At 36.7% G+C, this 26,317-nt stretch overlaps 1 protein-coding gene across 1 annotated transcript; it reads left to right on the top strand.

Moving 5' to 3' along the window:
* The first annotated feature begins 159 nt into the window (after positions 1-159).
* On the top strand, positions 160-24,384 carry VTA1 (vesicle trafficking 1). Its single transcript, XM_014058352.2, has 8 exons — positions 160-385; positions 3,894-3,988; positions 7,987-8,114; positions 8,610-8,685; positions 11,845-11,950; positions 17,660-17,827; positions 19,212-19,292; positions 23,359-24,384. The coding sequence occupies exons 1-8, from the start codon at positions 277-279 to the stop codon at positions 23,502-23,504; spliced, it is 909 nt and encodes a 302-aa protein (XP_013913827.1). The 5' UTR covers positions 160-276; the 3' UTR covers positions 23,505-24,384.
* The last annotated feature ends 1,933 nt before the right edge of the window (positions 24,385-26,317 follow it).

Here is a 26,317-nt window from a genome sequence, read left to right as displayed (position 1 = left end):
TCCATTTCCAGAAAGGAACCCGGACGTTTATTAGAAAAACCACAGAAGCCACAGCCTCTTTGTTCCAACCGGCTCCCACCCGCGCATCCAGATGGCGCTCCTCGCGCATGCGCACTTCAAAAGAGCTGGTCGGAGCCCGTTCTTCGGTTCTCGCCCCGGAAGAGGAAGTGCTTGAACGGTAGTCCATAGCAGGAGTGGTAGTAGTAGGAGTACGGTAGTAGCGGCGGCTGTTTTCCCTTAACTGAATCGCCTTCCTTGAAGTGAACCCATAGTGCCATGGCTGCCTCGGGACTCCCCCCGCTGCCTCCGCAATTCAAGCCCATTCAACATTTCCTGAGAACCGCGCAGGAGCTCGAGAAGCGTGAGCCTGTGGTAGCTTATTATTGTAAGTTAGGGGAGAGGGGTTTACTGTCGGCGAAGCCCCCAGTCCGTCCCTCTTTCCCCGCTGACGTTCTCTCTGGGTATCCTAACTGTCAAAAAACTAGGTCCGACCCTTCCCCCCTTGTTATTGCGCTGGTATAATATCATTGGGGGCGGGGAGCCGTAGCTGGGGGCGAGAGATCCTCGGTGAGTCACGTGAGCACACGCGCGCACACACACACAGAGAGACAGACAGAGAGAATAACTTTATTGTCACTTTGAAAGTACACTAATCGGCTTACATTAAAATGAAATTTCGTTGCATATAAGCTCTCTTAGACAAAAGCCTAAGTCTGAAAATCAGGCTTGTCAGATGTTACATCTTTTCTATCCTGCTCTACGGAGTAGAGAGTTGGTCTCTGTCAGAAAACTACTTGGAAAAAACTAGAAGCATTTGAAATATGGATTTATACATGGCTGTTACCTATAAGCTGGGTTGACAAAATCACAAATGAGGTGACAAGCCGCCTGGGAAAGCCAAGGGAAATCATCAAAGCTATTAAAAAGTGAAAGTTAGAATATTTTGGATATGTGATATGACATCCTTCACTTAATTCTCCAGGGAAAGATTGAAGGCAAACAAGGTCCAGACAGAAGAAGAACATCATGGCTTCAAAATATAAGCGTCTGGTTTGGACAAAATTCAACAGCACTTTTTCATATGGCTGTTGACAAATATAGAATTGCTAACATGATCGCCAATGTCTGATGACAGATGTGGAACAAGAAAAAGAATATAGCTCTCAAAAGGTCACCACCTCTAATATACACTACATGAATTTGACAAAATACATACATACATACATACATACATACATACATACATACATACATTATGCATGCACCCATATATATTATATGATATGGAGAAACATAGCTTAGTTCTGATGTATACATTTACATGGCAGGAAAAACGAATCTTGCGTTTCGCACCAAAGTGTGAACACACCAAAGAGCTTTGAGTAAAAAAACTCATTTTTTTGACTCTTGGTAACTTCATGAGGTCTGTGATGAAATTCTCTTGGTGACAGCGCAAAGAATGTTTTTCCATAGGATTCTTCTGGAAAGTTGAAGCAATGGCCTGGATTGTTCCCTTGAAGACTTTTCACCCCAAAACGGGGGTGTTAATATGGCTTCCAAAGCTGTCAATTTGGTATTAGTGATCCTTTTTGGTGGATGAATGCAGACAAGGGCAAGGCTGTAGCTACCTGTTCTGTGAAGGCCATCAGGAAAATCATACACTGGCTCTGGTGGGTCCCTAGAGGAGAGCATTTTATTTACCAACACTTGCCTTTTGGAATACTATTGCCCCAGAAGTTATCTTTGCCCCAATTCTATGGCTTTCCATAGGCTTTAAAAACCTGGGTTGACTGCTGAACTTGGGGACTTGGTTGTGTGGTTGAGCCCATATCTTGGCTATATTGATGGTGTTGGTTGAATTTATCTTTGGATCATATATTTCTTATTTGATGTTTTTATCATTTTTAATCTTATTTTTATTTTCTGTTAGCTGTCCAGACTCAGTCTTTGAGATGGGGTGGTGGGGGTGATATATGTTCAATAAATAAATAAAAACTATGTCTCAAGATGGCAGGCTTTCTGACTGAGCCTGTGTAATTTTTGGAATAACAGGTTTTTTGTTTTGTCTCTTGTATATACTGTTCTACTGTGCATTTTCTGAACAAATCAAATAGAAGGGATAATACATATAAAGGCAGGATGAAAATAGTAACTCTTACACTATTAAGTTCTGGCCATGTTTCCTGATGTATTTTAAGCTTTCAAAATTTTGATTACATATATTTTGTGAAAAATCTAACTCAAAACGAGCTGATTCATAAAGTAATCTTTTGCTTTTGGAGAACAGCTTGTTTTTCTTTACTTTATAATTTCTAGAATTTATTTTTGGGCTATACACTTCAACAGTTATTTGGGAGATATACTTCATGACTTGCATCAGTGCAACACTGCTCTGCTGTTCATTAAAACTACTTATTTTGCATTTGTGCAAGATATAAAATACAATTTCTGAATCATTTTACAAGAATACACAGCCCTAGTGCATTTTTTTAAAACAGTTTCAAATCATTTCGCCTCACCCTAGTTTTCAACAACAACAAAATTAATTGGATCCAGTTTAGAAACTGACAATCTGATACCTCTTACCATTACATGTTGGTATATTACGATGCATGACCATATACATTTTCTCACTAAATAAATCAGTGGAGGAAATGCAGTTATAGCTGAGAATATTTGAAGTTAACATGGAGGCACAATTCAGTTAGTTTCTAAATTGTCACTTTACTGTCTTCTGGTTTCAAAAACACTTTATTGAAATAATGCATGTCTTCCAAAATGACTGCTGAGGCACTTTAATGTTCTAACTCTGGAGAATTAAAACAAATTCTTAGTACTCGCTTGGAAATAAACTAATGTAGGTGTGGGGCCAATGTATTAAAAACTTGCACAGTCAAATATAAGTGCTACACACAACTATTGGGGGGGGGTTCACCGACAAAACCGCGAAGGCCTTTTCCGTGCCGACATAACCGCGGAGGGCAAATCCATGCTGTCCGAAGCGCTAAGCAAAATGCGACCCTAGCGCGCCGACAACCGCGGAGGGCAAAATGCTTTTACTAGCATTCAAAAGCTAACCCTAAACCTAACCCTAATCCTAAACCTAACCCTAAACATAACGTTAACCCTAAACCTAACCCTAACCCTTACCTTAACTTAAATCGGCTTTCTGTCGCCGCGCTGTTGTAAAGTGCCATTCTGTCGCCACGGTGATGACGTCGCGGTTTTAGCAACGCGGTTTTGTCAGCGCGGTTTTGTCGGGTCACGGGGGGGGGGAATATACAAGATTAGTTTTAGGTGAATTGGCAATCCAACAGAAGTATTTCATATGATTTTTGCATATGTTTTCATGTTTATCTCTGTTATTTTTGTGAATTGGTTTCAGAATTGTATTCTTTTTTTGCTACAGAATAAAAATGGCTTAAGTTTAATTGTAAGTTAAATCTCCTAGCTTTTGCACACATAGTAGCAAATCTATAATTATTCCAAGAAAAACTGTAGATTGTATTCTGATGTTTGGATTAAATCCAGTTTAGACTTTCATTTACCAGTGTCATTCCAATATGTTTTCAATTTCAATTTACTCTCAAGAAAATTGAAATGTCTGAACTTCAGTCAATTTTTGAAAGGTATTTATATTATTTATTCAAACTATTGAAGACTTTCTAAGATTCATTCTGAGACAGCAATATTCACATTGGAACAGGTTTTCACACTTAAGTACTATCAATAGTTCTTATTACTAAAATGATAGTTTATTACATCCTTAAAAATACAATTACTGTCTTAGACTTGATTTGTTATTATTATTACTAATGCAATTCAATTGCTTAATCTTGTTTAGTCAGGTAAATTGCTGGCCTAAACTTCATTGAGTCTTTTTTCTTTTACAGGTCGTTTGTATGCTATGCAGACAGGTATGAAGATTGATAGTAAAAACCCAGAATGTCGTAAATTCTTATGCAAACTAATGGATCAGCTTGAAGCTGTAAGTTTCTTGTTATGTTACTGGTAATAATAAAAACATGAATGAAGTTACAATGTATCTGTTCTTAATTAGGTAGTATTTATTTTGAAAAGAAACATTTCCATCCTTTGCTGCTTCATATGGATGAAAATGGCATGGGTTTGTGATTTCCCGATGAAAGAAATTTCCTACAGTATTTGAAAACTTCTCATTCCAGAAAAATAAGATTTGTAAATTGTTCTAATGAATATATATTATTTATTTATTTTTGTTAGATTTAAATATCTATCAATCTCACTGTGGTGATATTGGCTAAACATTTGAAATCATAGCATATTCATATACATTTCCATTGCATTGAAGGGATAGCTGAACGTGTACCATATTATATCTAGAATTGTATTCTAGCAGTGTTTTTATATGGAATTATCTTAATAATTATAAAATCTGAGCTGTATTAATTATAAAAGGTTTTTATGATCAATTTTGGAAGTGTGCATGTGTGAGTTTTGGCTAAGTATAAAGTTTTCACCAGTTGCAAGTTTTATTGCAAAACATAACAATTTTAATGAATCAACTAATTTTGTGTTTAGAATTCCTTACATAATTCTGAATTTGATATTTATGGGATGAATAAGGAAACTGAAGGCCTATTTTCAGAAGACAAGCAAATTAGTAAAAATTTTGGTTCTGGAGTTTAACAAGGCACTGATAACATGAATTTAAATATATTTTTGCATACTTGAGTCTAGCAGTTACATTTCTATACTCCCTACAACATTCTGCCCTCCTGTGGATTTTGCTGTCAACACAATCCATTCATTGACATTGTTGATTTTGATGTCCATATTTTTTTTTACAATTGTTTGAATTGTAAAATCGAAGTACAATAATGGTGTAGAGAAGAGTGGTTATATAAGAAATTCCTGATCTATTAATTAAGAGCAATAGAATGTGATTTAAATTGAACTTTTAAATACTACCAGCACCATCAGTGTTATACAGCTTTCTGATTTCTACATTTTTAAAAGTTGTACTAAGTCATCTCCCCTCTTTTTTTCCAGTCTTTTTGGCAACATAAGAAATGTAAGAGGGGCCATAATGTTCATGGTGTTGTTTTGTAAGGATAAGCAAGAGTTTCTCTAAATCCCAACAGTGACACTATTCAGCAGCTCAGCGTCCACTTGTTGAAACTGTAGATGTTGTAATCTGTAACATCTTTGAAAACAGCTCTTTGAATTGCAATAGACTGCTTGACTAAGCATTCCTGTAATTCTCAAGGTCTTTGGCACAATTAAATTAGCTATAAACTCTCCATTTAATTAAATCTTTATTTATATTAAATGTCTCATGCTGTTCTACAAGAAGTTATATAGTTCTATTGCATTCATTGGCATGTACTAGGTTATGAATTAACTATTATTGAATCTGTCTACATGCCTTATTAGGGCAGAGTGGGAAGGTAAATTGCCATAAGGCTAAAATTGAACTGAATTTGAGTATTATCTATTTTGTGGCATAGAATGAAGTTATCTGAATATTTTTTATTTATAATTTTCATTTTCTTTAAATAAAGATTTCTAATATTTGTAGTTTATAATGTGAATAAAATTAAATATATCCACAATTGAGCGTGGAGGTTCGTTCTTAGAACTTGTGGATTGCTTTCCAAATATTTCGTTACCCAGCTAGGTAACATGTTCAGCAGAATTTAGGGGATGTCATGGTTGTGTTCTTCTGTTTATAAGGGCTTTGTGTGGCCAGTCATCTTGTCAAGGGGAAGTTACCCTCACCTGACATGATCTTCTTATCACAAGACCTACTGGCCACACAAAGCTCTTATAAGCAGAAGAACACGTACACTGTTATCCTCTAAATTCTGCTGAAGATGCTACCTAGCCTAGTAACAAAACATTCGGAAACCAACTCACAAGCTCGGAGAATGAACCTCCTCTCATCCTATACCAAGCTACAAATATTTGTCACTATCACATAGCAACCATTTTAGAAATACAAGACTTTCTCTGTGATAGTTGATTATATCTTGGTAGGATTTGGTATCCAAACAACTTATGCTCCTTATAGACAAACAGTGTAAAACTTTGTTGATTAAACGGATTCTTCAAAATCAGTAATGGTTATTTATTAGTATCGGTAGACACCCGCAGGATACATTTGTAGATTTTAGACCTACTGTGTAGTTTCTATGAATAATATTTGGTAACACTGATTCACAGCAACCACAAGGGTCAGAATATCATCTTGATGCCATCTGCATACTGTGGATAATTACCATATTTTTTGCTCCATAAGACGCACTTCCTCTCTCTAAAAAAAGTGTCGATCCTTTGGTGAATAGGAATCAGGCTGCTGCGGTGGAATCCTTTCACAGTGCTGAATCCCACCTCTTCTGTCTTTGTCATTGCCTGCCTCTTCCATCTCTTTTCCGCAATGCAGTTAGGACACGGTACAGAGTTAGCATTAATTGTTGTCTCAGGAGACTGAGATAGATATATTGTAAACCTCATAGTTCTGCTTGATCTGTCAGTAGATTTCAAACCATCAATCATGGTGACTTCTGAGATGCATTTGAGGATTGGATATCAAGGATACTGTTATGCATGGATTGTCCTCCTTCATGAAAAGATGATTCTAATTGGGAAGGAGAGTCTGAGCCCTAAGCTGTTGAAATATTGTTCATGTAGCTGGAGACTGTTCAGATCTGAATGAAGAGGAACAGGTTAAAATTTAATTGTGGCAAGACAGAAAGCCCACTGATTCCAAAGACATACCATATTTAATTTGGAACACGACTGTACTTCTCCAAATACAGCTGATTCATAATTTGGGAATCCTCTCGGACTGATGGTTCCGATTCAGGAAATGGATGGTAGTTGTGACCAAGGGGGCCTTTGCACCCCTTTATCCTGTGTACCAGGAATGAGAATAAGATCGACTAGGATAATGGGGTTGGCTCTACATATTTCTTGGTTTGAGGGTGTCATCTAGTGATGCCATGGAAACCTATTTTAAATGTCAATTCTTAGTCAAAATTTAAAGCTAAAACTATGTAAAACTATCTGCTTTTATTCCCCAATTACAGGTTTGAGTAGTTGTATGCCATTCATAGTTGGCTGATTGGAGTGACTTATAAGTCCAGTAATTAATAGTCACACCAAGGATTTTCATTATGTGTCTTAGAAAGTGTATCTGATACCACCAGGCTTCTTTGTAGGACTTTATATTTCATCAATTGCTTTGTGTGATTTCCATTTCCACTGAGCCATGGTGTCACAATGGTTAGAATAGAGTATTGTAGGCTAACTCTGCCCACAGCCAGTAGTTTGATCCTGACTGACTCAAGGTTGACTCAGCTTTCCATCCTTCTGAAGTCAGCAAAGTGAAGTCCCAGATTGTTGGGGGCAATATGCTGACTCTGTAAACTGCTTAGAGAGTGCTGTAAAGCAATATTAAGCAGTATATAAGTCTAAGAACTATTGCTATTTAAGATTGAAAAAGTGAACAGAGGAAAGAAATAACCTTATGAAAAAATGTAGTTTTAAAAATGTTATTTTTAACATGCCCATACAGGTTTGTTTGACCTATACAATTATTTCCCTTGCTCATCCTATCTGCATGTTATTCATCCATGTCAGTGAGAAGACAAGAAGCCAGTTTGAAATCTTCAGTTTATTTTAATAACTGTATTAAATTATATTAATAAATTCACAGTATGAGTGAATTGAATTTTGAAAACAAAAGACTTGGAATTTATTACGTATAATTACTATAATTTATACCCTCTTATTTCTAAGTCATGTGAAAGATTAAAATCTAACTTGTCAACTTGCACTGACAAGAACAAAATGTAAAAGTTGCCATCTTATTCTCCCTCTTGACATAAGTAAAGTTTGCAACCCAACTCGAGAAGCAGAAATCCTGATTTGCTCCTGCAGTTACAATATGGGGCCTGATAAATAACCAGCTAAATTGTGTGTGTATATATATATATATTTTAGATGAAGAAACAGCTTGGCGATAATGAAGCAATTACTCAGGAAATAGTTGGCTGTGCCCATGTGGAGAATTATGCATTGAAAATGTTTCTTTATGCTGATAATGAAGATCGCGCTGGTCAGTTTCACAAGTAGGTAGCAAAGGAAAATATATATTAGATGTAATAATGAGCTCTTGAAGCAATGCCTAAATTTGATCTAAATAAAAAGCCAGCTTGACTAATGGTTTTTATTAGACCAGACTAGAAAGCAGGAGACTGTGAGTACAAATCCCGCCTTAGCCAAGAAAGCCAACTGGGTGGTTTTGAACCAGTCACTTTCTCTTAGACCCAATCCACTTCATTGGGGTGTTGTGGTGGGGGGAAATACGAGGAAAAAGGTGTATTGGATATGTTCGCTGTCTTAAGTTATTTGTAAATATAATATAAAGACGGGATATAAATAAATAAAAATATCAAAACTTTCATGTTGCATAAAACTCTGGAAAACTACTAGAATGAATGTAACTTGAAAGTGCTCTCATTTCTGCCCTTACCTGTGAGTTTAATGTAAAAAATGTGTACTTGTCTAATTATTTTTCAAATGTGTATTTTTATTCCTATTCTTAAAAAAAATATTTTTTCCAGAAATATGATTAAATCCTTTTATACTGCAAGTCTTCTCATAGATGTCTTGACAGTGTTTGGAGAACTAACAGATGAGGTAAGTAAAATATATTATCGATAATAAAACACAAAGGAAACAATTTTTAATATTGTAATTTAACCATCTTAAATTTGTACTTAACTATCCTGGTTACAAGTGTTACATATTAATTATAAGAAAACTCATATTTAGCAACCATTTAGTTATATTAATTGCAGAGAAGAATTCTAATGCAAATGCAACAGTTTTCTTTGGGCTTTGGAGAAATTTATTTCTGGAATCCTCAAGGAAGAGACATTGTCAATGAAATGCATTATCATTGTTTACAGATTAGAACAAAACTATGGAATATTACAGAATGGCCAGTTTAAATGTCTAACCAGAATTAATATACTCCAAAAAGGGGCAACAAAAATCACAGAATAGGACAAAGCATGACAGATTTCCTTTCAAGAAGAGAGTGATTTACTGGCAATGTGTATTCCTGTTCCGGCTTCTAATTTAGAATTCATAGACAATTAATTTCTCCAGTATAATCAGAAAGAAAACTATACTGTATAAATAGATATATGCTTTTTATTATGCTTAGTACAGATAGTCCTCAACCTATGACTACAATTAGAAACCGGAATCTTGGTTGTTGAGCAGAGCAATCATTAAATGAGATATCATGTGATTACTTTGCTCAATGACCATAATGCCATAAACTTTATTGGGAAATCAGCAGAGAAGACTGCAAATGGATTACACATGATTACAGTACATTTGGCAATCAGTTATAAGTGCAAATAGATTGCCATCACCTAGATCATTATGATGTATCTTGTGAGGGATAGATGCGTGAGACCTTTTGCAGTGGCCAGAAACCACCTGTTCCATAATCCTTGTAATTTTAGTCTGTCATTAAACAATCATAAATTGAGGACTATAAATATATTGAGACACTCCCCAAATGCCTTTTTAATTTTTTTAAATAAGTAGCACTTTGGTTGGGAGATTACATTGACTACAAAGAAATCTATGCAATGGTTACCTATTAAACTATCTGTCCTTTTAAATAAAATAAATATATTTTTTATATTAAGAAATTATTTATACAGACATTATTAGATTTTGGCCGCATTGGATTAGAGTTAGATATGCCAGACAAAAGAGGAAAGAGGAAACTATTGTAAAAACTGCTTCAAATTCTGCATGCCAGTTTCCCTGCCAATTTATTTTCTTAAGTATGCAGGAGGTTTTACTGGATATTCCGAAGTACAAATTTTAACAAGAAGTTCCAATTTTTTTTGTACTTAGCTGTTGGTGATTAAAATTGAAGGAATTGTATAAGATGAAAAGCCATCTCAGAAATTCATGAAACTAATATAGGCAGATTTCAAAAGTAATTCTGGAATAAAAACATACTAAAATGATAATTAAATGCACATTAAACTCATCACCCAGAAGCAAGATACATGAATTCCTGGAAACTTACAATAAAGACACCATTTGTGAGCTTGAATAAATATATTTTCAATTCACATGTCATATACTTGACAAAAACAACAGAAATTGAATGGTTTGTTCAGGATCATTATATTTCTCTGGTAGAGAAAGGAATGAGGATATATCTTAACTTTTTTTGAAACTACTACACCGTATACTTGGCGTTTTAGAAATATTGTATAGCCATCCTAGATTTTTGGTTTAATGCCACTCTTGAGGCAAGACAGATTATTCCTGTTGAGATTCAAAGTTATGACCTTCTCTCCTCAGCAATCACAAATGTTCCAGAGAGTAAATAACCTAGCATCCGTAAGAACTGGGCTGCATTCCTGTTATTGTGACTGTTTCCTGTTGAAAATTTACTTAGGAAAGTACTACTTTCTGAATAGTAAAAAAATATAGAAAACTGTAAAGCTGTTGGGTTGCTACCTGGTTAAAAAAAGCTGCATGAGAGAAAAATAATTGCTTCAAAACAGTTTTATTGCTGACGCCTGAAATGATCTGAAAGAAATTACAATTATTGAGCCAGAAGGAATTGCATATTGCTAAGGACTGACTAGAAAATTGCTTGCTTCAAGGCTTCATCCTATAAAATTCACAACACTTCTGTCATTTATCTTCTTCCCAAATATTTAGTAAAGATGAAAACCCAGCTGGTAGCTAACTCTTTAGTGACACCATCCCAAACATTTTTAGTTAAGGGAAAATTGATTTTAAAAGCATCTGCCCAGAGAAATACAAATAGTTATGACCCTACAGTAAACTTTTTGTCCTTCCTCTGCAAAAAAAATGTTTTGAGAGTTAAGAGTCTCTCTTAAAGGAATAAGTCAGACTGTATAGCTTTGAATGAAGAATTGTTCATATCAAATGTGAGAGAATAGTTTCTATTTTATTATGTACATTTTGAATTTTTTTTTAATAATGCCCATTTTGGAATTTTAGGGTTATAGGGCTGAATCCGTAGGCCTAGAAATCTTGAATATGCATTAATGATATTAAAGTTATCTCATAAATACCTTCCCTAATGGGCCAGATGAGTAAATGGATGCTGAGCTAAAAGAAAAGAGCCCTACTCTCTTGTCAGCATTTTCCTGAGGAGGAGATAAGAAGCAATAGTTCCCCATGTCTTTCTATCCCTATGCAGAATAAAGATAAAAGTCATCATTCCCTTATCATTGTCATACTAGCAATTTCACTGTATGCCTTCTTCATTAGGATGGCTTTCAGGATGTGCTAGGCAAAGCATCAGCTGTACTTTGCCCATATCCCCCATTCTCTACATGGAGAAGTTTTGAACATTTTATCCATTTTACAATTTTTTTCAATGGATCCAAATATATAGTGCATGTATCATCATGAAACAGATATAGTGGGGAACAAGAACTTCATCTAAGATGGCTTTATCCATTCATTTGGGCTAGATTTCCCTTTTACACTATAAATTTGTAAAAATGCAAGTTAGAAGACCAGTAAAAGTTCGTATTGCGGTTCTTATTTTACAAGGAATAAATATAGCAGAATTAAGTAGTAAATAATACAGTAGAACCTCTGGTCACAAACACTTCTCACCACAACCAAATCGGGTTCTGACCCAAAAATTCACAATATTTTTTTTTGCAGCCGATTTCCCCTTTCGTATCATCATTTCTATTTTACTTTTCAATTTTGAACTTACGCAATCTAAGACATGAACAAATTTAAATTATAAATTCTCCATTAACTTTCTAGAATGTTCAGCACAGAAAATATGCCCGGTGGAAGGCAACATATATTCATAACTGTCTAAAAAATGGAGAGATTCCCCAATCTGGACCTATTGGAATGGAAGAACTTGGTAACATTACTGATAATGTTTTATGTTAATGTAAATAGCATATGAAATATATTTAATGTGATAGGAGTCTGTCTTTTATTTTTTTTTCTCATCCCCATTTCTCAATCTGTCAGACTCACTTTGTCAAGGTATTCCAAAAAGTTGAAATGGTAGTTGTCCCTCACACAATTATATTAACATATATTAATCACCCAATTCAGCCTTTTTTTCCTACTTTTCAAAATTCAGAAACATTGCTCCTTGAGTGAATATATTTCTGCTTACAACTTTGGGTTAGCATATATAGTTTGTCAAAATTTTTAAAATAAGTTGTTATTTATGAATGAGCATGAAACCATGCTCATCCATTAATAAGTGTTTTATATAACAGTTACACATACATAAATTAGTATTTTATGTAACAGTTCAAATTTCCATATTTATTATATATCTTAGGGGCACTGAAACAGACGTGAACATTACTTTAAAAATTATTTGCTCTGGGCTGGTTGAAACTTTATTAGTGAATAAAAACACTTTTTGGAGACAAAATGAAATATGGGTAAAAGTATTTTTTTACTCACATTGAAGCTCTGGGGGATTTATTTATGTCTTTAAGTGTCTGAAATTTAACCCCAATGGCATAGTCATTGCTTAACTTAGCATTGGTTGCAACAATTTATAGACTTAGGTTGTCAAAATCTGTTAAAAACTCGTGCCATTCATTGGATATGTCAAATGAGATACATTCAGAAGTCCTTCTAGAAACTTCCCTGTCCTGTATTGCCATTTGTTTTAAGTTAGACTTACCTTTGAGAGATTCCAAAAAAAAATTGCAGCCATGTTCCCATTGTGGTTAATAAATATAAAAGCGTTGATATAACTAAAAGCTATTACAAATAATATTTATAACATCTGTAGCACTGAGGAGGATAGCATTTTTATGCATCCTTCATTTTGATACTAATCAGTTTTTCTCCAGTTAGCCATAACTATATTTTGCTGGGTGACTGAGCTTGGGGTAGGGAGAGTTGTTTGTTTGCTTAATTCAGCTTTGAAAGAAAACTTGACATTCGACACTTAACTTTAATAACAACAAAATATATTGTGTGTCTGTTTATGTATTAAATGCATAGTTGTGCATAGTAGGATGGCACGAGTAATCAGGACCCTGGTTTCAGGCTGCTGTCGCTAAATGCCAGGTCTGTAGTTCACAAGGCTCCCCTCGTCCGGGACTTAATTTTAGACGAGAGGGCAGACCTGGCATGTATTACTGAAACCTGGCTGGGCCCGGAGGGAGGAGTCCCCCTTGTAGAGATGTGCCCAGAGGGTTTTCAGGTGCTACATCAGCCGCGATCCCAGGGAAGGGGTGGAGGTGTGGCTATTGTTATCCGAGAGTCTCTAGTACCTCGTAGGATCCCTGCTCCGGAGCTTGTCGGGTGTGAGTCCTTGCTGGTGAAGTTGGACCTCAAGGGTCAAGTGGGCCTGCTGTTAACGTACCTGCCTCCCAAGAGCGTTGCAGCAGCCCTCCCCTCGCTCCTCGAGTCGGTAGCCGAGCTGGCAATTGAGTTTCCCAGGCTTATGGTTCTGGGGGATTTCAACTTGCCTTCGCTCGGTGAACACTCTGATGGAGCGCAGGAGTTCATGGCTTCCATGACAGCCATGGGCTTGACCCAAGTAATCCGGGGCCCAACTCACTCGGCAGGTCACATGCTCGACCTCGTATTTCTCTTGGAGCAGTGGAGTTGTGATCTTGGTCTGAGGGGTAATGAGATCTTACCCCTGTCATGGTCGGACCACTACCTACTGAGGCTTGACTTTCGGAGACCAAACCCCCACTGTAGGGAGGAGGAACCGGTTAGGTGGTTCCACCCCAGGCGACTTATGGACCCGTTGGGCTTTCAGACGGAGCTTGGGGTTATTCCTGATACTCTCGCCTGCAGTCCGGCGGAGACTCTGGTTGCTGCCTGGAATTCAGCAGCAACAGAGGCTCTTAACCGGATTGCGCCTTTACGGCCGATCCGAGGCAGTGGATCCAGGAGGGCTCCTTGGTTTACTGAGGAACTCCGGGAGATGAAGCACCGAAAGAGACGCCTAGAGCAACGATGGAGATCCAGTAAGTCCGAGTCAGACCGAGCACTTTTAACATCCAGCATCAGAGTTTACATCCGGGCAATGAGGACGACAAAAAAAACATACATTGCCTCTCTGATTGCTTCCGCTGAGTCGCGCCCAGCCGCCTTGTTCAGGATAACCCGTTCCCTCCTAAATAGGAGGGACACGAGCGATCCTTTGCAAGGCAGAGCTGAGGACTACGTCCAATTTCTCACGGATAAAGTTGCTCGGCTTCGGGCGGACCTGGACTCCAATCTTGCAGAACCAGCTGAGGCACCAGGGGATAATCTGGTAGGACATCACTGGATTGATTTTCAGGCTGTTACCCCTGAGGACGTGGACAAGGCCATGAGAGCTGTAAGTGCCTCCACATGTGTACTGGACCCGTGCCCCTCCTGGCTGGTTGTTAACAGCAGGGAGGTGACACGGGGCTGGATCCAGGCGGTTGTTGCCGCCTCCCTTCGGGAAGGGGTCTTTCCCCCCGCATTAAAGGCGGCGGTGGTGAGACCCCTCCTGAAGAAGCCATCTTTGGATCCAGCCGTCCTAAACAACTATCGTCCAGTCTCCAACCTCCCCTTTGTGGGGAAGGTTGTCGAGAAGGTGGTCACCTTTCAGCTCCAGCGGTCCTTGGAGGAAACCACTTATCTAGATCCCTTCCAGTCGGGTTTCAGGCCTGGCTACAGCACGGAAACCGCTTTGGTCGCATTGATCGATGATCTCTGGAGAGCCAGGGATGGAGGTCACGCCTCCATCCTGGTGCTCCTTGACCTCTCTGCGGCTTTCGATACCATCGACCATGGTATCCTTCTGCGACGACTGCGGGAGGTGGGGGTGGGAGGCACTGTCTTACGGTGGTTCTCCTCTTACTTCTCGGACAGGTCGCAGTCGGTGTTGGTCGGAGGGCAGAGATCGACCCCTAGGCCCCTAACGTATGGGGTGCCGCAGGGTTCGGTCCTGTCCCCCCTCCTCTTTAATATCTACATGAAACCGCTGGGTGAGATCATTCGACGGCACGGGATAAAATACCACCAGTATGCGGACGATACTCAGTTGTATCTGTCCGCCCCGTGCCAACTCAATGAAGCGATTGACGTGATGTGCCAGGGCCTCGAGGCTGTTAGGGACTGGATGGGGGTTAACAAGCTTGTACTCAATCCAGATAAGACCGAGTGGCTGCTGTGCTTCCCTCCTACTAATTGGCCAAGTGTTCCACCTCTCAGGCTGGTGGGTCAAACAGTACGCCCCTCAGACAGGGTCCGCAACTTGGGAGTCCTCCTGGACCCACAGCTGACTTTTGAACACCATTTGTCAGCTGTGACCAGTGGGGCATTTGCCCAGGTTCGCCTGGTGCACCAGTTGCGTCCCTACCTGAACCGGGAAGTTCTCACAACAGTCACTCGCGCCCTTGTGACCTCCAAACTGGATTACTGCAACGTGCTCTACATCGGGCAGCCCTTGAAGAGTATTCGGCGACTTCAGCTTGTCCAGAATGCAGCCACGCGAGCGATCGTGGGTGCACCTCGGTTCACCCACGTAACACCTATCCTCCGCGAGCTGCACTGGCTGCCTGTTGGTCTCCGGGTACGCTTCAAGGTGCTAGTCGTCACCTATAAAGCCCTCCATGGTATTGGACCTGGGTACTTGAGAGACCGCCTACTGCCAATTACCTCCACTAGACCAATTAGATCCCACAGACTAGGCCTCCTCCGAATTCCAACAGCCGGCCAGTGTCGACTGGCGACTACCCGGAGGAGAGCCTTCTCTGTGGCTGCTCCGACCCTCTGGAATGAACTCCCCGTGGAGATTCGTACCCTCACCACCCTCCAGGCCTTCCGCATAGCCCTTAAAACCTGGCTGTTCCGACAGGCCTGGGGCTAAAGACTCGCTGCCCCATTCCGAATGGTACGATTGTTGTGTTTTTAACTATGTATGGTTTTTGTGTTTCTGTTACTTTGTTTGTATTTTCCCCTCCCTTTTTGAGTTGTGAGCCGCCCTGAGTCCCTTCAGGGAAAAGGGCGGCATACAAATAAATTAAACCATAAACCATAGCAATAATTTGAGAAATAATCAGATACAGCAGTATATATCATTGCTTAAAAATCAATATTTTAAAATATTTGGTTCATTTCATAATAAAAATTAAATGATACAATACATAATAAATTTATTCATTGGATAGGATGAATATCTAATTCATGGTATATTTACTACACTTAATTTTGTAAGATAAAAATGAGTATATTGGTTTTAAATAATGTTCTTAAAGTTCTATTTTATGTGATATGTGACCCACAAAGTTTAGGATATTATCGTGCCAAAGTTCATATGGAAATGTTTGTATTCCAGAATATCTGAAGAACTCATAGTTCTTGCTTTGTGCATTTCAAAAAGAAAAGCAGTATTGTTTAAATGTACTGGAAGACTTCCCCCATTCCTTTCAGCTTGCTCAGTTTCTTCCTTCTCTTGAAACTAAAAAGTACTGAACTAGAATGAGCTAACATTTAGAAATCACTGTGTTTTCTGAAAGTATTATTCTTGAAAAATCTTAGTCTTATAATATTAGACCCACTGATAGTCATCATTGCCAATTGATTGGGTAACAAGGTCATGAGAATTATAATGGAGAATAATAGGAGCAGCTGCTATGCAGAAAAGTAATTTCTAAAGTGAATACCCTAAGGGTAAAAGGAATAGCAACTTTCTTGTGCTGAAATCAGAGCATGGGCATTTTCTGTTCAAATCTTAGCTTTATTACTTACTCAGAGATGATTCATACTCTGGTCAGTGTCTCTTTGCACTTCTATCATCAGGCAGAAGACATCAAAGTATAGTCAGCCGAACAAACAGGTTTAAAGATAGTTTCTATCCTTGGGCTGTGAGACTTTAAATACAACCACAATCACTCCATGCACACGCTAGTTTTTTTTTCTTTTTCTTTCTTTTTTCGTTTCTGTTATAATTTTGCACCAGTGAGGTTAAAACCAATTTTGTTGTATTTAAATACAATGACAATAAATATTATACTTATACTTATTATTGTGCCAACAGAACATCTTAGTCTCTTAAATTTTCAGTCAATATAATTGCATCAATGTTTATTTTTTCATTACATTTTTGTGCTATCCATCTCATCAAAGATGACTCTATAAATGATGTGTTCCCCCCTAGTCAATTTTAGATGATGTCAATAATAGCTACTTAATACTGAACTTATGCATGTGTTAATTTATCCTAAACATTTGCTACGTTCTTATAGCATAATAAATAACATTGCAAGATGCTTTTAGTTACCTTCACAGTGCTTATCCAAAATAGGTGAAGTTGGAAGGCATTGATCCACAGATATCAATGCTATCAGTTAGTTCCTGTTTAACAATCACTGTTTGGATCACTCATTAAGCAAAACAGTCACTAAATGAAACCACAACTGTTCTTATGATCTTACTTCAACTTTCCCTTGTTTTACAGACTTATAAAATTTGCAGACTGCAAAAAGTGACCATAAAGTTACTTATTCATCACTATTGTAACTGCAAATGGTCATTTAAATAAAACAGTTGATAAACAAAGGCTATTTGGTTTTTAAATCAACGTGTCTCTATTTTTATTTGCGAGATGATGAAAACGAACAAGCAGGTTCTCCAACACCATCCAGCCAAGAATCAGAACCATCATCTACCTTTCCATCAAGTAATATTCCCACAAGCAGTTACAGTGGCATACATATCCCACCAGGTGCTCATGCTCCTGCTAACACTCCTGCAGAGGTACCCCATAGCACAGGTGAGTAATCTGTATATTTTTAACAGTGTGTGTTTATCATTTCCTACATTTGTTAACTACGTAATAAGACATTGGAAACTATTTCTTAGAACTTTTGCAGTTAAAGGAAGCTATCCCAAGTAGTGCCGTCAGATTTATTGTAAATCCATGCTGGTTTAAAAAGATAAGAGAAACTATTAAATTGCACCATATAAATACAAAGGAAAAACTATGCTCAATTACACCAAAAGGTCCAAAGAGGGATAATTGTTCTGTTCCCATACTGAATAACCAAAAGCAAATACAATTAATATGAAATCTATGGCCTACATTAACCCCATTTGTGCTCCTTAGCAATTCATATTGAGAGACCTCCTACTTCCAATTACACATAGTCCTTGTTTCTTGGTGCTTATTGGAACTGAAAGTTCCATCATTAGGTGACATGTTCATAAGTAAAAAACAAACCATGTGACTGCATCATTTAGCGCTGGCAGTTCCATTAGTCCCATTTTCTTTCTTTTTTAATTAAGACCATGATGGTTGTTAAACAAGAACTTCATCTGACCACAATTTCTGATATCCTGCCAATTTCTCCATTGACTTTATTTATGGGAAGCCAGCAGGGGAAGTTGCACATTGATATCAATTGATTGCAGGAATGATGATACATCAACAATAATTATAGTTGTAACTACCACCCATTCAGTGCTATCATAGGTTTGAACTCATAGGTTAAACAAGTGGTTGCCAACTCTGTAACCAACCAAGTAAAAATACTTTTAATATACTATTCAAATAAGTTATGTTAAGTATATCTGTCTAAAATCATAATTTTAGACTTGCATATTAAACACTCTGCCTATTTTTCACTCATTCACTGTAAAATTAGGTGGTACAGGTAAGCAATGAAAGACATATTTAAAAAAGGCTGCTTCCTTTTGAAGTAGTTCCATTGTATTTTAGATTATGGCATTAATTTTACAAAGAAAAAACTAAAGTATATAGTTTAAAAAATCAACATAAGCCATATCAATGGCTTATGTTGATTCATTCTAATGCTCTTTCAACATAGTTAAGTAACATAGAGAGGGATTCTACGTTCTTGTGGGGATAAAAGTACTGGATTTACTAGACCTTTTCTTCTCTCATTTTGTTCTTAGTAGAACTGACATGCAATCACCAGAAATTTCTGTTAATCATCAAGTTAGGCACATTTTTGTACCATAGAAACTAAATTGCTGATGGATATGAAACATTAATGCTATATAAGTATTACATTCTTCCCAATTTCTAATTACTATTTAAAAGTTCTCAAATATTATTCTGAAATAATAGATTCCATTCCAGCTAATAGGATATTTCTAAATTTGCATGTTTGTTTTTCTCTTTTTATTATTTATAGGAGAAACAAGTAATCCAATTCAATCCACACCTCAGAATGTTCCCCTGGTTGATCCTTCACTTTATAATGTTCAAACTGCAGGTAAGTTTTGTTTTCCTGATAGTTTGTATCATTGACAAGAATTGGCTACAGCACACCTGCACTTATAAACACAACCATGAATTTGTTTTAAAATAATTATTGGAGGTACTCCAAGAAAAAAGTATCCATGTTTACAATCATAGATTCAAGAATATTTCAGAATATGCAAAACACTTGGATTCAAAGTATTTCAAATAAGAAATACATCAAGTTTAAAGCCGCCATTTTGCATTTGAAATATTAGGATAGGTTTATTAAAAATGGACTGTCTCAATGATTCTATAGGTGTTTTGAGTTCAGAACAACATTTTTCCACATTCCCAGCATTCTCTTTTAAGCAGAAAACACTTCCAAAATAATTGAAATAGCCCAGTCCTAACACAAGTCTAAAATAGTTCCCTATGGAACCTAATACTGACCATAAGGAGAGAAAAAAACACTGTTGGTACTACTTAAAAGTTTGGTCCTGTATTTGTGTATAAGGAATAACATATATGAAACTCAGTGCAAAAGCAATAATTTCAAAGTAAAGAGGAAAATATAGAAATTGGTTATCTCTAGTAGAGAATCTTAATTGATCATGTGATTCCACAATTCCTGGAAAAAGGAGTTCCATTTTAGTATGTTGAGGCAATATATTGGCAGCCATCTTGAGTGCCCTCTAATAGAAAGGCGGGATTTTAGATTGAATTCATAATCATAATTGGTATCAAAACATGTAGCAGATACAATGTAGACTGTATTGTGATCTCAACATTTCATATATTTATAATTATAACCTATAAATTGACCTAGGAGCTCATTATGTAGACCAAAGAATGATGGATGATTACCAATTTTTCATCATTACCTTCCGAGGTGGCGCAGTGGTTAAATGCAGCACTGCAGGCTACTTCAGCTGACTGCAGTTCTGCAGTTCGGCTGTTCAAATCTCACCGGCTCAAGGTTGACTCAGCCTTCCATCCTTCCGTGGTGGGTAAAATGAGGACCCGGATTGTTGGGGGCAATATACTGACTCTGTAAACTGCTTAGAGAGGGCTGAAAGCCCCATGAAGCGGTATATAAGTCTAACTGCTATTGCTATTGCTAGCACTAGAGTTCTGAAAGACCTGACTATAGTATATTTGAGTGGATAAGGAGAAATAATTCTTATGTGGTCTTGTTAAACTATGTTAACTTTTTGTGTTTTGAGGAAGATTTTACTTTTGTTAATTTTGCATTTAACAAGGAACGGTTCTTTTTTTAAAAAAAAATGCATAAAGATTTGCCAATCTCAGGCAACATATTCAAATTAAGCTCTTTATATTGATACCTAAGCAAATGCTTTTCATACAGAATTTTACAAAGAATTTCAAATAAATTTCACATAGAACTTCGAAGGTACTTCAAGTATATGGCTAAATGGACAAATTTATTTAATGTTAAGTGACTTATCATTAATTATAAAGTGTACTTGATAAAAGCTTGACAAAAATAAATATAAATATGATCTTTCTATTTGCAAAATGTCTCGCTTCTGGTAGGCAGCATAAGCCATGAATATGTGTCAAATTTTTTGGCACTTCAGAATTTTAATTCTGCCCAATGATGTGATTAATAATATCTAAAATAAAAACTAAAATTTTGCATGATGCACATTATTAATAATATTTGAAGTACGCCTCAATAATAATAAATAAGGCTTTTTGCCAACAGAGCATGTAATAGAGTAGATACTGTAAAAATAAGATTAGATTGGTTAATTTAGGCTTTGTTCCAGAAAATCAGTTGAATACTGGACTGATGCCTTGGCTGTTTTCTAAAAGAATGATTTTCAAGTTTCTTTTGGCATCATAATATGAGAAAACAAAATGTCCTTGAGATAGTCTTTGAGGTAATGTGTTCACGCTGTGTTTTTCAAAGAGAGGGAGGCCACCATTGACCAAACCTTAAAAGTTAATTGTGGATTTATACATTTATCAGGTCATGGATGTTACGTTACAGATTGAAAATTTAAGTGACTCTATATTTTGTGACATGGTTTGTTCTTTGAAAAAATTGCTGCTCTATGCAAATACACACTTGACTCCTGTTGAAATAAATTCATTTGAAGTTCAGTTTTTTTTTCTAGAACATGCAAAGTGAATTCATAAATAATATGCTTGTTCTAAGAGTTTTTTTAAAAAAACTGTAGGTAGGGCTACACTGATTAAAATCAGATTTAGCTAATTAATTAACAATTTTTGAAAAATATAGACTGGATTAAAAATTTATTCACTTCAAAAAGACAAATGTATACCAAAAGAAACATCCTGTGTGTGAAAACTTTTTTTTAATTTGCTAAAGCAAACCATCTAATCTCTAAAAGAAAAAAGATAAAAACAATTTTATGTTACAAATTTGAATTATGAATGAAGAAACCAATAAGCTGAAACAAATTAAAAGATTTTTTATCTTTATCACTGTTAGGTTATAGTGGATATAATTTCACATATAAATAATTGTGATAACATCACAATGATAACTAAAGTGAGGAAAAGATAATGTATAAATGCATATATAAATATGTATAAAATCCTACTGTATATATTATTAAATTCTTGGTTTGGTTTTTTGTTTTTTTTTGGTTTTATTTGTATTTGTAGGCCGCCCTTTTCCCTGAGGGGACTCAGGGCGGCTCACAGAAAACCAAGGGAGGGGGGAATACGACATTGAGATTACAACACATAATAAAATAGCAAACAACATGCATACTACATTCGGGCGGGGTAACAGTCCTTATCCCCAGGCCTGACGGGCGAGCCAGTTCTTCAAGGCTATGCGGAAGGCCTGGACGGTGGAGAGAGTACGGATCTCTACGGGGAGCTCGTTCCAAAGGGTCGGGGCCACTGCTGAGAAGGCCCTCCTCCTTGTGGTTGCCAGCCGACACTGGCTGGCCGATGGAATACGGAGGAGGCCTAATTCTTGCCTCAGAAGCACTTATTATACTGTTTTGTGGCTCCTAAGGTTTTGTTGAAGTGGAAATAAGGCAATACTGATTCAGAACTGTTTCAATGTCAATCCAGCAACATAAGATAGCTGTAATGTTCTTTCTCTTAGAAAGTTACGAAAACTAAGATTTTAAAAAGCTGGAACTTGTAACATAGGACACTAAATTTCTGTGTTTATAATGTATTTTAACATGATAGGGCTCATTCCTTTGAAATGCAGCAAAACAAACAAAACTTTATTTTAAACAATGAATAAATACAGTATGCTTAGATGCAGATTCATCAGGATAAATGGTAAGCATATATCTGTCTAGCTAGTGTTCAAAATGATCAAAACAGATCATATGAATATGTCAATATTAGCTGTATAGTAGCTAGCATTTGTTTGCTTTTATTGATAAAGAAATTGTAACAGAAATTGCATTGTTCATTAATACTACTTTCCATTGAATTGCTGTGTAAAAAAGACTTAATGCGAACTTTTCCTTTGTCATTTGTTTAGACTTCTATAGTATAAGAGTATATTAAATTTGAAATAATTCTTAACAACTATACTGCTGCATAGCTTTATTAGAAATGAGGACATTTTTCATTCTTCTACATTAGGCAAAATGAAAGTTACAAAAAAGTTACTGCTTTAAATTCCTAGTGCCTTGGTATCTTATGCAGGTTTGGCCTTTTCTTTCACCTGACAGGAAAAATAAAATGTCACAGTGCTCTATTCTTCTACTAGGGAATGAGTGTTATTGTGTAACGAGATGATCCCATATCTCTGCAAATTATACAAAGGCAGAATCAATTAATGGCCTCAGTTGCGCTCCAGACTTGAGGGGGGGGGGGAGGGAGAATCTAAGGTTAACACACAGGATCTTGTCCTTGTTTTTTGTGCTGATTGTTTTTGTGCAGATTGTAACATGATTACTGAAGCTTCTAAAGACTTTAGATAAAGGGCAAATTTCTCTCAAAGTATTGGGTTACACTTTAAGCTTCAGACAGCTTTTCTGTTCACTGATCTTAGCAAAACATTTCAGGTGGTAAATAAATAAATGTGTCATGTATGGAAGCTGAACCTTAGTCATCTGTCTCTGTTTTCATAGGGGAAATTCGTTTGACTCCCGAAGATTTTGCCAGGGCCCAGAAATACTGCAAATTTGCTGGCAGTGCTTTGCAGTATGAAGATGTGAGCACTGCAGTGCAGAATCTACAGAAAGCCCTCAAGTTACTGACGACAGGCAGAGAATGATGCCTTTGTCTGCTGGCTTCATCACTTGTACCTAAAAAAAACTTAACAGGCAGTTACTCTTAACTCTTGTCAAGAAAATGCATTTGCACAAAAGCTTTTGATTTCTGTGATAAGAATACAGCCTCTATGTCAGTCTCATTCGTTCTGTCAGACGAATGAGAACTATCTGGAGACAGAGGTTTATATTCAGCACACCAATTGTGGCACTCCTTGCCCAAAATTATAAAATGCTCCCATGGCTGTGCTGTCCTTTTTACAAGATAGGGTAGGAAAAGGAGGAAAATGCTTTCTGATGGCGTATTTGTTTGGAATTTGTTATAAGAGAAGATTGTTTGAAATGCAACATGCATTTAATTGAAATCTCCAGACCAGGCAGGTGGGACACTGTATAGTAAAACCAATACAGCAAATAAGGCAGAAATGATTTTTTAAGAAACATTCTAATTAAGTTGGGAAGGTATACTTAGCTTTACTGTTATTGCTGGAAAATTACATTGTAATGTTTCCTGTTTTCAGTACTCATTAAAGCAATATAATTTTGCATGTGGGGTTTTTTTTTCATGGGCTGGTTCATTTCAGTTTTGAGGATAAAGGAAATATACATATGAAATGTAAAGCTAGATATCTTGAACTTTGAAAGCAACCATACTTAATTCTAACACTAAGAAAATAATCAAAATTAGTAACATCTGGAATTTAATATTTATTGCCATTATTTTAAAAAATGAGAATGTTTAACTCCTGCTGTACTGTAGACTATTAAAATATTGTGGAACCTTTAGGTATGTGTTTGAATTATTAATGTTAAAATGCATAAATATTTTAACAAAAATATTTTAGTATTAAATATGTTTTTGTTAATAAATTTAGTTTAAATGGATATTTTGTACAAAATATGATATGCCTCCTTTTTTTGTCTCAGCTTTTCTTTTATAAATAATAGTTTAGTTCTGCCTTACACTGTGCATCACCAACTCAATTGGGTGGAGGTGGAAGAAACTGTTTAAATGTCAAAAATATTTGTTCTACAAATGAACATATCAAGATTTATTTTAGGTCCCAAATTTGGGAAATTGAAAAACAGTAATTTCCCTTTGAAATTACAGAATTCTTCACCTCTTGATTTGACTCAGAGCTCAAATTCAATTATTATTTCAGAGTTTGAATCATTGACTCCTAACTTTTCCTATATAAATTAATGGAATGAGGAACACATTCTGCTGTTTCGAGTTCAGAATAAAACCTACCCTTGAGCAATGTTGTCCAAATTAGGTATATACTAAGCTTAAAACAAAACTTTGCCATTTCTAGCATTCCAGGTACTACATTTAACAAAGAAAAAACCTCTTTTCTTCACTGAACTCTTGTTCAGTAAACACTTAGTGCGCTCCTGTTCAATTTTCTCACTACATGCTAAATGCAAATACTGTGCTTTTTTTCCTTTGTTACCAACAGTGTTACGCACTGTGTGCATGCTCATTAAAAAGAAAATGCCATGTAATAGCAATAAAATTATATCTTTTAGTTTTATGTTACGGTTCCACCACAAAACCGCGTCCGACTAAACCACGTCCGACTAAACCGCGTCGCTGACGTCATCAACAGGGCAACAACAGTGCGGAGACAGAAGCACGCTGTAAACCCTAAACCTAAAATTAACCCCTAAACCTAACCCTAAACCTAATCCTAACCCTTAACCCTAACCCTTAACCTAACCCTAACCCTAACCCTTAACCTAACCCTAACCCTTAACCTAACCCTAAACCTAACCCTTAACCTAACCCTAACCCTTAACCTAATCCTAACCCTTAACCTAAACCTAACCCTTACCTTAAGTTGAATGGCTTGCTTTTAAAGCGCCCTTCTTTCTACGCGCTGGCTGTTGTCACCCTGTTGATGACGTCAGCGACGCGGTTTAATCAGGCGCGGCTTAGTCGAGCGCGGTTTTGACGGGTCACGTTATGTTACTATATTATTCAGGGGCTACATTAAAATAACTTTATATGTGTTTCTCACTGCTGGGCTTCTATGAATGCTTGCTTTTCAGAGGTTAAAAAAAGCATTGTTAAAAATTGGTGCTTCTGTTATTTGCAATGGAATTCCAAATTATGGGAAATTAATATCAGGACATTATAAGTCTGCTGCTTTTATGTCATTTAGTTACATATTTTAAAATAATTTGAATGGGGGTTTGAGAATTTATGTGCATTCATTGATCTTCATGATTTCAACATAAGTTTTTTAATGTCACTTTAAAATCTTAATGTGTTCCAAATGTAAATTGTGTATTTTAAACTTCCGAACATGATGAACTTTGGAAAGGGGCAATAGCATGGCTCCCCTATGCTAGTCTGCTTGTATTTAGCTTCTTCAATTAAACTTTCCAGTTCTTCTAAGACGAATTGAATATAAGCACCATGTACAAGCAAGATGCACAATTGTATGTGAATAGAAATAGCCAAATACTGAGTTGTCCTCCAATATTTGTGCAGCTTCAACCCCCCCTCTCCCAAACCTGGAAAGCATTTCAAAACAGCTTTAGAAGCAGAGAGCTGCAGATAAGGAAAATCAATGACTTTCCTTATAGAAGCTGGACAATTTTCTATTCATTCAGCAAGAGTTTCAGCATGTATGCCTAATTAATCTTTAAGGCATTCATTTCATAAAATAGCACATATCCCTTCAAGCTATATTATTGATCGTGTTACAGTGTGACTACAGCAAAAATGAATATTTCTAAGACTTGCCTTACACTTTTTCTTTTTTACTTTGCCTGGACAGTATGAGCAACTTTCAGGAGGAAGTATGCATGA

Source organism: Thamnophis sirtalis, unplaced genomic scaffold (assembly GCF_051295495.1).
Source record: "Thamnophis sirtalis isolate CommonGarterSnake01/CBP01778 unplaced genomic scaffold, rThaSir2_p1.2 scaffold_6, whole genome shotgun sequence".
NCBI lineage: Eukaryota > Metazoa > Chordata > Lepidosauria > Squamata > Natricidae > Thamnophis > Thamnophis sirtalis.
Note: the sequence above shows the minus strand (reverse complement) of the source record. Positions and strands in the feature narration are given on the sequence as shown.

Bases quoted from the DNA above. Each gene is read 5' to 3' on its own strand.
- VTA1 (XM_014058352.2), top strand. From the start codon at position 277: ATGGCTGCCTCGGGACTCCCCCCGCTGCCTCCGCAATTCAAGCCCATT. The intron at 11,951-17,659 runs GTAACATTACTG...TTTATTTGCGAG, and splicing joins TATTGGAATGGAAGAACTTG to ATGATGAAAACGAACAAGCA. The intron at 19,293-23,358 runs GTAAGTTTTGTT...CTGTTTTCATAG, and splicing joins TTATAATGTTCAAACTGCAG to GGGAAATTCGTTTGACTCCC.